The sequence below is a fragment of the Setaria viridis genome, chromosome 1, assembly GCF_005286985.2.
Source record: "Setaria viridis chromosome 1, Setaria_viridis_v4.0, whole genome shotgun sequence".
In the NCBI taxonomy this organism is placed as follows: Eukaryota; Viridiplantae; Streptophyta; class Magnoliopsida; order Poales; family Poaceae; genus Setaria; species Setaria viridis.
Genome location: NC_048263.2, coordinates 21095004 through 21111300, shown reverse-complemented (window position 1 = coordinate 21111300; position 16297 = coordinate 21095004). Strand labels below are relative to the sequence as shown.

The window sequence follows — 16297 nt, the reverse complement described above, 5'->3', positions numbered from 1 at the left end:
ATGTGAGAAGGTTTCTATTAGTTTCGTGAAAATAAGAGCCCGGTTACTTGCATCCCTCTATTGAAGACCGTGGCCGATTCATATACAAGGAGGATGTTTAAAGAATTTGAGGAATAATTTAAGGAACAATTTTCATATACTCGTGTAAATTGTTACCCAGCGAAGGGTCAGTTTTCATATGGTTACAATACATATATATTCTGATTATGGACCAGTTGTATTCAACAAAGCATATTTGACCATGCATTGTGCTTGGCGAAAGTTTTAAATTGCAATAGTATAATTTCTAATACAAATTACTGAAATATAACGTCCACATCTTATAGGTATATTGTGCAAGCATGCCCTCAAAGTGTTCAATGTGAATAATGTTTTCATGTTACCGTCACAATATATACTGAACAGATGGACAAAATATGCAAAGAGAGGATTCTATATTGAGAAACAAGGATCTGAGAAAGAAAGTTTGAAAACCCAAGCTGCACGTATCTCACGAAAGGCAACATCCATTGCATTGAAGTATTCACGGTCAAAAGAACTTCTTGATTATTTGGAGAATGCAATAGCTAATTTGGATTTGGAAGCAGATAATTCTCTAAGAAAGATGCAAGAAAAATCCAATGAGGTTCCTCCAATTTCAATTCACTGTGCTACAGACACATTCAGATGTAAAATATCATTTAGAATTCCTTGGATGGTAAAAGGCCCAAAGAGTAAACGAGGGACCATCTCCCTTGAAAAGAATGAAGGGAAGAAAAAGAAAAGGGGTAAAGAGGAAGGTATTGATCCTACCCATTCTAGGATGTTGTTCCCTTTTTGATGTGTGTATAGTTAACTTCATATGTTTGAATATAGGGCAAGATTCAATAAATGCAGCAAATAATAGATATTAAGGATATGAATGTGCTGACCTAGAGCAATTTATCGTAAGTCATATGACTTGGACTATATTCACTTTTCATATTTGATTTGCTTACATGCAACTTTTTGTGAACAGTTTCATATTCTGTGATACATGATCTTAATGATGGTAGCATTGATGCTAGCAGCACAATGCCAAACTTTGCAAATGATGTGTACGGGCCATCTTCATACATGGTCACTCTTTTGAACCAAGAAGAATATGCTAATGCTACGATGCCACACTTTAACATGTATGGCAGTTCTTCTACCATCGGTGCTCCTGATATCCAAGAAGGATATACAAATCTCTTACTGGGAGTTGATCGAGCTGCCGCATTATAGCTAGCTGTTAAGAAATAAAATTTTGATGGAGTGCCAAAAGATGATGGAGTGCCAAATATAGAAAACATGTAACCTTTATGTGAAAACATGGCATCATTCCATATTTATATTTTTGTCAGATTGCAGACATATTACTATTGAGGACATTCAGGCTTGTATTACAGTCTCATTTTTAGAGCACATCCAGACTTCTATTTCAAAACCTTCCAATTATATTTATATGTTCCGACGTTCAGCCTTTATAGTTTAAAACCTCCCAATGAGATATACAAACTCAATTTCATAATATGCATCTATACTGTATTTCAGATCCTCCAAATGAGAGACGCAAACTCAATTCTTCAGAACATCCATATTTATTTTATAACAATATATTTTTTTAACACATCCATACATTGAAGAATTTGATAACTACCCTCTACATCGGAACACAACAGCATCAACAAACTCTTTATGTTTAGCACATCCATACATTGTACATTTTTTTAACTACACTATACATCCGAATAGAACAACATCATGCCCTTGTCGTGGTCCTTCCAGAACTGCAACATATTGCTTCACTGCACACCATCTTCACCTTTGAAATAATTCATCACTACTTTTATCCGCGTATGAATCTTGTAGTACTGAATTTTGTATTTTTATTTTCCTGTGAGAGATAAAACACAAACAAGAAAGACTCATATATATGAAAAATTGCTCATGGTGCGGACAATAGCCATATGAAGATTCTAAGATAGCAACAAGCTAGGAAACATGAACAGGACCGTCATTAATTTGGATGCACAAGTTTGTACACAAAGCTTGTCTGATGGAATCAAACATTCCCCAGGGCACTGAAATACCACGAGTCACGACTGTAAAACCTATTATTTTTAGCATCTACAATGGACAGAGACATATGCGGAAACTAAAATTCATAAATAACTGACAGGAAAAAACAAGTACCTCTATGGGCACAATTGGTCCACCCACCTGTGTGGTTTGCATCAACTGAACAACATCAATTGCTCATCCTGATGTACCACATAGAACAAATTAAAAGGGCACTAAGAAGCATATAACCTTCTATGACCCATGTGTAAGTTGAGGTGCCTGCTGATGCGGTTGTGAGGGGGGAGCCAATGGGCGCGATTGTGGCGGCAGATGGCGAACCAAGGAGTCGAGGTGCCTCTTCAAGCAGTCGGATGAGAGGGCTGCCGGTGGGCGAGGTGACTGTGTTGGCGGCGGAGAACGACGGAGGATGATGGAGGCCATAGCAGCGGAGGACGACTGGAGTTAGAGGTGTCTGTCGGTGAGAGGGGGGCGTTCGGATTGCGACGGATCACGGCGGCGACAGCGGGCGATGGAGGCTGGAGCGCTAAGAAAGAGAAAGCGTTATCGCTATACGAAATGAAGCAGCGGCGCGTTCGTATGAGATGCAGGCGGCTTCGATAGGGAAGCAAAAAGGAAATTACTCTTCTCCCTGCGAGTTCAGCGTTGCAAGCCGTATCTTGCACATGCGAGTTGAGCGCTAGCTGCGAGCCGAGCTGCGATTTTTAGGAATCGTGTGAGCCGAGCGTGATTGATCTATGTGGGACGAAGCCCGTGAGCGGTAGGGCGTCCGATGCTTGGGGTGTCCACGCGGCAACCATAAGACGTCCGACTGCACGGACGGAGCTTTGTAGCCCGGCTGCACAATTTTTTTTTCCGGTTCGGCTGCACCGCACCACTGGCCAGCCGATCCCGCCGTCGACTCGTCTCCGTGCCCGGCCGGCACCCAACCCGGCGCCGTCCGATGGCCCAACCCCGCGCCGCGGAACGCGCTCTCGCTCTGCTGTCGAGTCTCTTGACTCGAACCAGTCCACTGCCTTGACCGATGGAATAGCCCATCATATAAACCTCCTCGCTGCCCTTCGTTCGCGTTTCTCCCAGCCCATCTTGCGTGAACAATCGCATCTTGCTCGCCATGATCACCATCGACGATCTGATGAGCTGCAGCAGCGGCGGCGGTGGGGCTCCGGTGGTTCCTAGCGACGACGGGCAGGTGGCGACGACGTCGTGGCAGCAAATGATGGCGGTGGGCGACCACCAACTGACGGTGTCCAGGATCCGGGCGGCGGTGTCCATGCTCGGCCGCCGCACGGGCCACGCGCGCTTCCGCCGCGGCCCCGTCGCCGTGGCGGACGGCCACCCGCCGTCGTCGTCGGACCACCACCAGCAGCAGCCGTCGGGGAGCGCGGCGCTGGGCTTCGTCAAGAAGGGGTGCGATGAGGCGGCGCCAAGCGCGTCGGCCTCGGGGGGCAGCTCGTCGCTCCCCTCGACGACGACGCCGACGAGCCTTACCGCCGGTGGCGAAGGGAGCGTGTCCAACGGCCGCGTGCAGGGCCGCTTTCCTCCTCTGATGAGCGGCAGCGCCACCGGCAAAGCGGTATCGATGCAGCAGCAGCCTGCCGCCTCCGATTATTACCCCTCCGGCGGCGCCGCGCTGAGAAGCAAGTCCCACGGCGGCCGCGCGCGCTCCGAGAACGACGCCGGCGGCAAGGCGGCGCACGCCGGCCTCTGCCACTGCTCCAAGAAACGGTATATACACTCATAAAACTCTTACATTATTACTTATACATCGACCTATTACTGAATGTTTCTGATGATTTGAAAAACGATGGCAGGAAGTCGCGCGTGAGGCGGATGGTCCGCGTGCCGGCGATCAGCTCCCGGAACGCCGACATCCCGCCGGACGACTACTCCTGGCGCAAGTACGGCCAGAAGCCCATCAAGGGCTCGCCGTACCCACGGTAAGCAACTGGCGACCCGTCCGATCACCATTCTTTCTTCCCGTTCTTACGCTGCGAGGCACTGACCATTTGATGTCGTGTGCGTCCATGTACGACATGCAGCGGGTACTACAAGTGCAGCACGGTGCGCGGGTGCCCGGCGCGGAAGCACGTGGAGCGCGACCCCGGCGAGCCGGCGATGCTCATCGTCACCTACGAGGGCGACCACCGCCACGACGGCCAGCAGGACCGGGGGGCCTCCGCCGCCGCTGCCGCCACGCAGCCTGAGCACACGGCGACGTCCACTTGAAGACGAAGCTCATTCAAAGTCTCCGGCCTCTTTACTTTTGCCCAGTAGAAATTTATTGGAGTCGTCTGTGTATGTACACATGTAGTTTCTTCCTCCGGTTCTGTTCAAACGGTCGCGTCGCCGTCGCTTGTAGAGGAAATTCAGGGGAACGGAAGATAGGACACGGTGTTTGAAAATTTGACCATGCGTGCGCGTAACTTGTCAAGGTTTGTCCGGCTTGGGTTGTTGAGAGTTTTGTTCGACGCGCTAAGTGGCGTTAGTAGTCAAAAGGGAGATCTGTGGTCGGTCCCGGAGGACAGGGACAGTACACGTCACTGAAACCGGAGGTGCGACTACTGCAAACAATGGATATATCACTGGATATTTGCTAATAGAGTTAATGTGTAGCACAAACGTTCTGGAACTTGTGAGAGTTACGTAACTTCTCTACCAAATTTTGGAGAACCCGTAAGAGATCGCGCGTCATTGCATTAAAAGAGTGGGAAGGCAAGAAATGAACCATATATGTTATACCAGCGCAGCAGAAGCGAAAGCAATCATATACACTAACAACGCCTGAAAAATGAAAACCTAAAAAAGAACAAAAGAAAAAAAATAAAGAAACTGATATAAGGCGAGCTGGGCTAAACATCCAAACTAACAACCAACTAATCCTAGCCAAGTCAATATATTCCTCTAGAGAACTCACCTTCCATCCAACGTTTTTTTTCCCGGTTGACTTTGAACCCAGGACTAAAGGGTGTTTAGTCCCAGGTCAAAAATGAACCACCGACGGGGGAGCTTTAGTCGCCCCTCTTTAGTCCCGATTGTAACGGCTAAAAATCTGACCACCGATGGTGGGAACTTCTTGTCGTATATACATCCATGGGGCCACCAGAAGGTTTGGACTGACCCACATATAAGGTTGTACACCGAGACGTGTCAGACATGGAGACTACGGTGTAGGACGGCGTAGTCTACATGGAGGACAGGAGCTAGTCGAGGACTTGGAAACTACTCATAGCAGTTAGAGTAGGATTCTCTGGTCGAATCCGACTAGTATTTCTGTAAAATAACCGACCTGTAACCCTGCTCCTCCGATATATAAGGACGGGCAGGGACCCCCTCCAGATAGGTTCAATTGAATACAAGCAAATAACACACAGGACGTAGGGTATTACACGATCTAGTAGCCCGAACCTATCTAAATCATGTGCCTACATACACCATCGAGTTCCTAATTTTGGCGACACCCACCAACCAAAACTCTACCTTGGGTACTCCCCTTGGTAGGTTGCCAGGTTTAAACACCGACAGTTGGCGTGCCAGGTAGGGGAACTCGCCGAGATTTCCCTTGCGAGTTTAATGGCACAAATTATCATCAAACCCGCAGTCGCGTTTGAAGTGGGCGCGACGTTCATCTTCGGCTCTTGGGTCTGCGTCTATTAGGGAGTATATGTGTATATTAGGATGTATTTATCATTTCCTTGTACACTTGATGTATTCCTTGTACTCCAAGCCATATTAGCCATATATATAGAGGTCACCCCCCTCATTAGGGTGGGTGGTGTTTCCCATCTACTTCTCTATAGCATCGCAGATGGCACTGGAAGTTTCTACCATCACATCGTGGAGGCCTCGGAGGACAAGCTTTATGACATCAACCTTCATCACCAAGCTTTGGAGTAATTTGTTGAGAGATTCAACGAAATTTTCGATCTGTTCCAAAGATTGAGAAGCAAGTCCGAGTACAACTCAGGCTCTAGATCTACTCGGATTGGTTCCCACGAGCCGGCGTTCCAGCCATCGTGCGAATCGAGTCAAGTTTCGAGCAGATTCCCGTTCGGACTCCATAACGCAGCTGCCATCTATCAAGCAGCTTTATCCAGATTGCAATCCAACTCGGGTGCGATTGAGGACCACGACTACGATTATTACTCGGATTCTGATGAGGTGATGCCATTATAAGGCCCGCAGCAGGGCCTGGTGATCACTTCGACCCCCCAAGGAAGATTCGTCTACTGGCCTGGCATGAGGCCACCCGCCCTTGCCCAGGACAACGAGTCACGCTTCATCGTCCACCTCGATGTTCTCCTATACCAGGAAGGGACGCCCCTATCCCCTATCCATGAAGGCGACGTGAAGCGTCCCCACATAAGTAGAGACTAAATGTGATGCAAATATCAGTCCCAGGAGGCTAATAACACATTTATTCGACAGATAATTCAGTTACCGTACAACTCCCGAGGGAGTGGGCGTGAAAGCCACGCAGCGATAAGAAGCAAATAAACAACAACAGCTAACTAAGCGACTACCAAAAGACAGCACTCGGGACTACACGGCAGCAGAAGCATCTTGGAAAGGCCAACACCACAGGCAACGTTGGGTGTGGACACAACCTTCTACTCAAAGTCCTCGGAGATGAAGTCCGGGTCTTCCTCTGTAGCAACGAAGCAAGGGTGAGTACAAACGTACTCAACAAGTCCAACCCCATCCACAGAGGGGGATACAAGCAAGTATATGCACAGGATATAACAAGGATAGGCTAGAGTTCATTTGTAATAAAGCTAGATTTTCAACACATGCATGGGCTTGTTTTCAAAGGAGTTTTTGTAGAGCTTTTCTTTAGTAACCGAAACATTGAGTGGGGTTGATCCTACACAAAGGATCCAAATTTTATTGCTATCGGACTCTTCGTCTACCATAGCTCACGGCACAACTGCCGGACTCTTCCAAAATCCAACACACACACGCACACCTATAACCATCCATCCCCAAATGCTAGTTATGTGACCAAGCCGTAACTCGTCCATTGCCGTGGACACGGCTACCCGGATAGGTTTTAACTCTGCAGAGCTTGTACACTTTCCCCACAAGTAGGGTACCGCAGCACGATCACCTTAGTGCCGGTGCGGATCCTAGCAAAGCCATTACCCACCTTAGCTAAGACTGGCTAGTCCACACGGAAGCACCCAAGGGGTTCACAGCTCATCCACGAGACCGTAACTGGGACCTAAGTCACCAAGATCTTACTCCTTTTCCATGGGCTCCCGTTGCTCACTAGCACACCTGAAGACTATCAGTTCAGCTAGTGGGATTTATGCTAAGCCGTTGCCCATACAATGGTCGAGTGGTTGCACGATGGTTGAATTAGGCAAGATGACACATCAACTCAGTCCTTAACCATGACAAGATGGACATCTCCCGACATTGCTCAAACACTAAGGTACAAGGACAACATCGTGGCATTTCACACAAGAAACACCCATCCATCTCATCTACACCTTTCTTGCCTTTGAACCCGGAAACCCATTTTCCCATTTTGAACACACACACACATTCATTCACCAAATAAACCATTGTAATAATGTTTGAAGTTGACTAACAAATTCCTAAGCGTTCTAGCAGTAGTTATCATCTAAACAAAGCAAGTCATATTTAGAGACAAACATAGGACAACAAGGAAATTTTATAACAATCAAGGGGTGGCTATCCAACCATGTCTTGCAATAAAACAATATGCATTTTATAAAACAGGCCAATGGGTTGTGTTTGAAAAACTAGGTATTAAGTATGCATCAAAGGGTGAGATTGGACTTGCCGTCTTCAAAGCCTTCCGGGAGTTTCGGCTCGTGTTGCTGGTCCTCGGGCTTGGGCTCGCAGTCAAACTCCTCCTCGGGCTCCTCCTCGGGTACTCCGTGATCTACGGCACACACAAATGGGCACACAAATAAATAAAAGAAAATCGGTTTTTACCCGTTGAGCTCCGAATAGAAAACGCGAACGGAAAATAGGTAGAAAGAGTATTTTTGGGGAAATTTGGATATGGATCAGCGGAAGTATAGTGGAGGATGACGTGGTTGAATTTTGGGTTAATTGGAGGAAGTTTGGCGCATGAGATGATGAGTTAAACATGGATTAGGGGCTTAAAAAGGAGGTTTAGGACTGATTTGCGATAAACCAGGGACCTATTTGTGAATACTGGACCTATTTGTAAATACTTTTGGAGGTGGAGGGGCTTATCAGCGAATAGGTTTATGAGAGTGGTGGAAGGACATATGTGCAATTTGGGAAAACTTGGGGGTCAGATCGAAAATCTGGGACACCTTATCTTCTTCTCCCCAGGAACAAAGAGAGGAAGAGAGGTGGGGTTGGGGGCCGGCGGTGGCCGGCCAGCAGAACCTCGCCGCCGGCGAGCCGAGGGCCAGGGGCGGCAGAGGAAGGGGAGGGGGCTCCATTTTGCCCCTTACCTTGGAGAGTTGGAGATGGGAAGGGGTGGCCGGTGGTGGCTCGGGTGGCGGCGGCGCACGGGAGGAGCGGCGCACGGGCGGTGGCGCACGACGGCGGCGGTGCTTGGCGAGGGAGGGGCGGTGTTGGTGGATGGAGGATGGGGAGAGCCGGGGCGTTGAGGCCTTTTATAGGCCGGCGAGGAGGGCACCGGTGGTAGGGGACCGAGCGGCCGGCGGGATGGCTTGGCGGCACGGCACCGGTGGCGTGCCGGGGCAGGGAGGTAGGGGCCGGCGGCGGGCGGCATGGAGCGGGGCCGGAGGCGGGGCCGGCGCAGGAGGGGCGGGCGTGCGGGGCTGAGGCGGCCGGTCGCCGGAGCGGGGCGGCGCAGCTGGCCGGGGTCGGGTCGGGCGCGCGGCCCGAGGGGAGGCGTCGGCGCCGGGCCGGGTGGCGCGGGTCCCAGGCGCGCAGAGGGGGGTCGGGCGGCCGGCGATATGGCACCAGGGAAGGTGGGCACCGGGGGATTAATGGCATTGGGGCCGGGCGTGCGGACGCCAGGAAGAAGAAGGAGGAGGAGAGAGAAGGAAGGAGGAAGAAGAAAGAAGAAGAAGAAAGGAAGGAGAAAAAGAAAAAGAAAAAGGGAGTGTGAAAGAGAAAGAAAAGAGGGAGACCGGCGGCGATTGCGGCATGCGGTCGGAGCACGCGCGCGGCGCTTGACAATGGCACGCGGCAAAAATTACGGGCACGGATAACATGATGGCTGTTGGCTTGAGTGCCGGGACGGCGAAATCGCCGGGAAGAGTTTGGATTTCCGGGAGCTCAGCGGTAAAAAGATTTTGAAAGCGATTTTTAACGGGTGATTTTAAGTTGGTGATTTTTAGGATGTTACACGACGGCTCTACAGAAGTTATCACCTCAAGTTCTGGAAGCTACTATCCAGATAGAGACCTCTTCGCGCTCGTCATAGGGTAAGATATGGAGAACGGCGATCCACCAGAGAGGAATCCTCGACACGAGTGTCACCCTGATGACGTCTCGCAGGACGAACTAACCGCCAATGTCATCGTGGAGGAGATTGAAGCTCAAAGAACACAACGATGAGCAAGGAATGCAGTGAGAGCGGATCGTCATCGCTGGCTGGCAGAGAGGTTTGCGATCATGAATCTGGACAAAGATTTCAAAGCAGTCCAAATGCGGCAACACCGTACGCCTCTCACCACCATTGCTTCCATTGACCTTATTACCCATGCCATACCACAGGACAGATATACCAGGCAGTTGGTAGCGCTGGTGGAACATGCCTATGAACAACTCAACAGGAAGAATCCGATAGCCTCGGTATCACGTACTCCATCCCAGTGAATTCAACATGGTAGTAGCCATAGAGGCCCTTCAGCTCGACAATCTGGAGGCGCTAGACAAAATTGGGATATACCCGAGGGTAATCAGACACCTTTTGTGGGAGGCTGCCGCCAACACAAAGCCGATCCTGAGCCCACGCATCCCGTGGTGGATCTTTGAGAGGTGATAAACAACAACCACAATGCTCGTGACATCATCAAAGGACTGCGTCGTGAGCGCGAACTTGAAGTTAAGTACAGGGGCGACGACAACGATAGCTTCCCGGCTTTCACAAGTCGGGTCAGGAAGACTATTTTGCCCGAGAAATTCAAATCTCTAGGCATCTCCAAATACAATGGCAAGCAGGACCCAGTTCAATGGCTTCGATGCTACTCATTATCAGTTCAAGCTGCAGGAGGGAACGATGACACAAAAGTCATCTATTTCCACATATGCATGGAATCAGTGCCGCTCACTTGGCTCGAATCATTGAAGTCAAACTTGATTGACTTGTGGAAAGATCTCAAGAAGGCATTTACCAACAATTACGTGGAAGCAATGTAGTGTCCAGGCAACAGACTTGACTTGGCACAAGTAAAGCAACGGCGAGACGAGACCTTACAAAGCTACCTACGTTGTTTCTTCGATAAGAATGCCACCATTGTAGACATCTCAGAGCAAGACGTCATCGACTGTTTCCAGAACGGTCTCTACAATCATCGTATGTTCCAAGACTTTGGCAGACGGTGCCCCCATGATGTCAAGTCACTCAAGATTATGGCGCAAGCATGGGCAGACGAAGAAGACAAAGAGCTTGAAAGGTTCGAGTCAAATCACAATCAAGGCCAGCACAACAACAATCAGAGCAGCGGCCAGGACAATGACAAGAACCGTAATGGCGATCACCAAAATAACTACTCAGTAGGTCACAGCCGCAAGCCCAAACCAGACAATACTATCGTGGCGATATCTCAATTGTCCAAGAAAGGAGGTGGCAGAAGACAAGACAGGCCCGCTTTCAGCGAGCTCTTGAAAAAATAGTGCACGTGGCATTCTCACCACAAACACGCTGCGATAGACTGCTACAGCCTACGCAGAGTAATGAAGGACTTGGCAGAGCCATCGGGTACCAATGACAAAGGAAAAGCCAAGGAAGACAAAGACAAGGATGGTAACGGCAAGTTACAGACCCCATCCAAGACTGTCAATGTCATTTTTGGTGGGATCCCGGGTACCACCTCGAAGTGGTCCCAGAAGCTAGTGCTACGAGAGATTATGTCCATTGAGCCTGCTATACCCACACCCCTCAAGTGGTCTGAAGTACCAATTACCTTCTCTCAGAAAGATCAGTGGACTAATTTCTCAGAACCAGAACGATTTCCTCTCGTCTTGGACCCGATTGTTGCTGGCTCTAGGCTCACCAAGGTACTCATCAACGACAACAGTGGCCTCAACGTCCTGTTTGCCAAGACTTTAAAGAAGATGGGTCTCAACATCATGGAGATGCTCACCCCGACGAGCTCTCCCTTCTATGGGATCGTCCGAGGCAACGTGGCTATACCTCTTGGACAGGTAGTCTTGCCAGTTACCTTCGGGACCAAGGAGCACTACCAGACAAAGTACATCCGGTTCGAGGTGGCGGATTTTGAGACTTTTTACGCCATACTTGGAAGACCAACATTGGCCAAGTTCATGGCCATCCTGCATTATGTGTACTTAGTACTTAAGATGCCGGGACCCAAGGGAGCCCTCTCCCTCCGTGGAGACTTGAATAAAACATATGAGTACGATACAAAATCTGTCAAGTTATCCGCAACTTCTCAAGTGCCCAATTCAATGCAACAAGTTTTCGCTGCTTCAAAAAAGCTCTCCCCGACTGAACTCGAAATTCCAGAGAACAAGTCAAGGGCTACCAAGGTCAAGCCGGCAAGTGACATGGACATCAAATCCATTGACCTCGAGATCGGTGACACCTCTAAGACAGTCCTGATCGGTTCATGGTTGGATCCTAAATAGGAAATTGCGCTCGTCAGCTTCCTTCAGGCCAATTGAGACATCTCTGCATGGAAACTAGTAGACATGCATGTCGGGCATGTACCCTAAGCCCACGAGTAGACCCTGAACGGCCCACTAAGGGATGTACTCAGATATGATCAAGACAAGGGATAGGCATATCCCACTCGGACTAGTCAAGTAGTGCACATGGAAAACTACTCGGGCCTTGCCGAGTAGAACTCTGTAATTGTACTCGACTAGGACTCGGACTTGTAACCCTACCCTCCCGTGTATATAAGGGTGGGCAAGGACCCCCCCTCAAAGAAAAACTCCAAGTGCATCTAAGATCAATATAGACAAACACACAGGACGTAGGGTATTACGCGATCTAGCGGCCCGAACCTGTCTAAATCGTGTTTCCTACGTCACCATTGATTCCTTGATTCTCGACGGCCCTTACCGCACAAAAGACCACCTAGGGTACCCCTAGGAGGGTTGCCGGTCTAAAACACTGACAGCTGGCGCGCCAGGTAGGGGGACTCGTCGAGTTTCTCAGCGTGAACTCAATGGCAACGATCATCATCAAGCCCGTCTTCACCATTGAAGCGGGCGCAACCTTCGTTTTTGGATCCTGGCTCTGCATCGCCAATGCTGCTGGATCGTTCCGGCGCCACATCACCAACGTCCAGGAGATGAAATCGGAGGATTCGGTTAGCAAAAACCAAAATTTCAAAGTCAACAACCTCGAGTTCGACTACACGTCAGACTCGACTTTGGTTCGGACTAGTCGGTCCCAGTCGCTTCCCAAATCGACTTCGACTCCAAAATAGTTTCCAAACGAACTCCGCAATGCAGCCAAAGCCCACCAGAGTTTTCTCACTCGAATTCAACTCAAACTTGGGGACGACGAAGATGATGACTCCGACTCGGTCTATCTTCCAGAGATACCATTATCAGGACCAGCTCAGGGTCTGGTAATAACCACAACATCACAAGGCAGATTCGTTCACTGGCCAGGAATGAGACCATCCCTTGCCCGCGACTATGAGTCACGCCTCGTCGCTCACATAGACAATCTCTCGTACCAAGAAGGCGTCCCACTCACTTCAATCCGCGAGGAAAGTTCCACAGAAATTGCAACATCAAGCTCCGGAAGCTACTACCCAGATAGGGAAGTCTTTGTTATTACTCAAAATAACAACCCGGGTACTAGCCAGAACAGAACCCCCAGGCGATTAGCACAACTTGACAACGTCTCAGAAGACGAGTCAACAGCTAATGCCCCACAAGGCAAAACTTCCGATCAAATGGACCAAAGAAGGACGCGCAATGCTACTCGAGCTGAGCGACGGCAGACGATGGCTACAAATATTCCCATCACAAACCTTGAAAGAGCATTTGACGCAGTTCAGGCTCAAGAACATACCACTCCACTCGCAGCAATCGCTTCTATCAATCTTTTAACAACGTTAATACCTCAAGACAGGGACAATGAAGCCACAGCTCAGCTCGTACAGCACGGCAACGGACTAATCGCACAACTCGCAGAGGAAGCTTACAAGCTACTCGACAAAGAATCACCAATCCCATATGTTCCTCGCATCACAGCTCATCAAGAAGGCAGCAGAGGTGCTGCAGCCAACAATAACGATGCTCAAAGAAACGAAAACGATGTCGTCAACCAAACTTGGCAAAATAGCCAAGGCCCAAGCAAACAGAATGCCCCAATACGCCATAAGGATGTTGGAGAAGTCAGCTGCACTAACTCCGTAAAAAGTATTCGCCCTACTCGGAAAAATCACGAAGTATCAAATTTCAGTGATCTGCGAGAAATACTCAATAGTCGGTGTGAGCAAGAAGTCGACAACTACAACCACTTTCCTGCTTTCACAAATCGGGTAATAAAGACAAGACTACCTGAGAAGTTCAAGCCAACAGGAATCACCAAGTATGACGTCAAACATGACCCAATTCAATGGCTACAATGCTAGTCTTTGGCAGTCCAGGTAGTTGGGGGCAATAACGATACCAAAGTTATCAAATTTCTCATATGCATGGAACCCGCACCACTGACATGGCTCGAGTCCCTCAAACCCAAATCAATCGACTCTTGGGCCGATTTGACAAAGGCCTTCACAAACAACTATGCCAGCTACATGGCTAGACCAGGCGACAAGATCGACCTGAGTCAAATAAAGCAGAAAGAAGGTGAAACCTTACGTGACTACTTGCGATGATTCTTCGAAAAGAAGGCAACTATAGTTGACATTTCAGAAATAGACATCATCGAGTGCTTCCAGAATGGACTCTACGATCGACGGACATACCAAGACTTTGGTCGACGACAACCAGCTAATGTCAAAGACCTTAAAATCATGGTACAACAGTGGGCAGATGAAGAAGACAAAGTGCGAGAATGGTTTGGCTCTCATCGCAACCGAGGACGCAACAACAATAATGATCAGGATAGAACTCGACACAATGATACTCGAAACAACTTTTTGAGTAATCAGAATCGCAAAAGGAAGCCCGACAACACCATTGCTGCCATGACCAATTCCGGGAAAAAGGGACCCCGCAAAAACGACGAAGGCCCAACCTTCACCGAGCTACTCAAAAAGCAGTGCCCATGACACCCGACCAGCAAGCACTCGGCAATAGATTGCTACAGCATGCGTCAAGTCATGCAAGACTTACCCGCACCACCACCCCCTGAAGAATACAGCAAGAAAAAGGAGAAGGGCAAAAACAAAGTCCACAACGACGAAGAAGAAGAAGGCAACTTCCAGACCGCCTCCAAGATAGTCAACGTCATCTTTGGCGGAATCCTAGGCACCGCATCCAAGCAAGCCAGCAAACTCGTACTCAGGGAAATCATGGCCATCGAGCCAACAGATCCAACACCGCTAAAATGGTCAAAAGTGCCCATAACCTTCACCAGGAAGGACCAATGGACCAAATTCTCAGAATCAGGCCGATTCCCTCTAGTACTCGATCCCGTTGTGGCAGGGTCAAAGCTGACAAAGGTACTCATCGATGGTGGAAGTGGACTTAACGTCATTTTCGCCAAAACACTAAGAAAGATGTGCCTCGGCATCACAGAAATGCTCACTCCAATAGATTCACCTTTCTACGGCATCGTACCAGGAAACACAGCCATACCGCTAGGACAAGTCGTCCTTCCAGTTACCTTTGGAACTAAGGAACACTACCGCACCGAGTATATCAGATTTGAAGTCGCCGACTTCAAGACATCTTACGACGCCATACTCGAAAGGCCAGGACTTGCCAATTTCATGGCCATTCCACATTTTTGTTTACTTGGTACTCAAAATGCCAGGGCCAAAGGGATAACTAACGCTACGGGGAGATCTACGGTGATCCTACGAATGCGACACTGAAGCCGCTGAGATCGCCGCGACTTCTCAAGCACCTAGCCCCATGCAACAAGTCTTTACAGCTTCAAAGAAGCTCCATCCAACCGAACTCGAGATCCCAGAAAACAAGTCGGGGTCTACAAATGTGAAACCCGCAACCGAGCATGACTTCAAACCAGTCGATCTCCAGACAGGCGACCCCTCCAAGATAGCCCTGATCGGAACAGGGCTAGATCCTAAATAGGAATCCACGCTCGTCAATTTCCTTCGGGCTAACTATGATATCTTCGCTTGGAAACCAGCTGACATGCCCGGTGTGCCCAGGGAGCTGATCGAGCACTCTCTAAATGTTGATCCCAAAGCTTCTTTTCAAAAACGGCAGCGACTCCGCAGGTTCGCTCAAGACAGACGAGAAGCAATCAAAAAAGAGCTAGCCAAGCTACTTGTGGTAGGGTTCATCAAAGAAGTCTTTCACCCTGACTAGCTAGCCAATCCTGTACTCGTTCGCAAGAAAAACAACGAGTGGAGAATGTGCATCGATTATACGGACCTCAACAAACAATGTCCCAAAGACCCTTTCGGACTACCCAGGATCGACCAAGTGGTCGACTCTACTGCTGGGTGTGCTTTACTATGTTTTCTCGACTGTTACTCAGGCTACCACCAGATAAGCCTCAAAGAAGAAGATCAAGCTAAAACAGTCTTCATCACACCATTTGGAGCCTTCTGCTAAAAAGGACTAAAAAATGCTGGGGCAACCTATCAACGAGCCATACAGATGTGCTTCGAGAAGCAACTCCACCGCAAATGTCAAAGCTTACATGGACGACGTAGTCATCAAAACAAGAAACCAAGAGGAACTCATCGCCGATCTGGAGGAAACCTTCTCTAGTCTACGAGCTTTCCAATGGAAACTCAATCCTACTAAATGCGTCTTCGGAGTACCTTCTGGCAAGTTACTCGGGTTCATCATTAGCCATCGCGGCATTGAGGCCAACCCGAAGAAAATATCTGCCATCACAAACATGCAAGCACCAGCTAGCATCAAGGATGTGCATAAACTCACA

General features: G+C 49.0%; 1 protein-coding gene across 1 annotated transcript; it reads left to right on the top strand.

Annotated features, from left to right (window-relative positions):
- Positions 1-3130: 3130 nt before the first annotated feature.
- On the top strand, positions 3131-4704 carry LOC117845832 (WRKY transcription factor WRKY51). The gene is made up of 3 exons (XM_034726921.2): positions 3131-3810; positions 3897-4022; positions 4125-4704. The coding sequence occupies exons 1-3, from the start codon at positions 3197-3199 to the stop codon at positions 4309-4311; spliced, it is 927 nt and encodes a 308-aa protein (XP_034582812.1). The 5' UTR covers positions 3131-3196; the 3' UTR covers positions 4312-4704.
- The last annotated feature ends 11593 nt before the right edge of the window (positions 4705-16297 follow it).

What these genes read in the sequence shown, in the direction of transcription:
- LOC117845832 (XM_034726921.2), top strand. Translation starts at nt 3,197, where the DNA reads ATGATCACCATCGACGATCTGATGAGCTGCAGCAGCGGCGGCGGTGGG. An exon ending in TGCCACTGCTCCAAGAAACG is followed by an intron (nt 3,811 to 3,896) that starts GTATATACACTC and finishes AAACGATGGCAG; the next exon opens with GAAGTCGCGCGTGAGGCGGA. An exon ending in AAGGGCTCGCCGTACCCACG is followed by an intron (nt 4,023 to 4,124) that starts GTAAGCAACTGG and finishes TACGACATGCAG; the next exon opens with CGGGTACTACAAGTGCAGCA.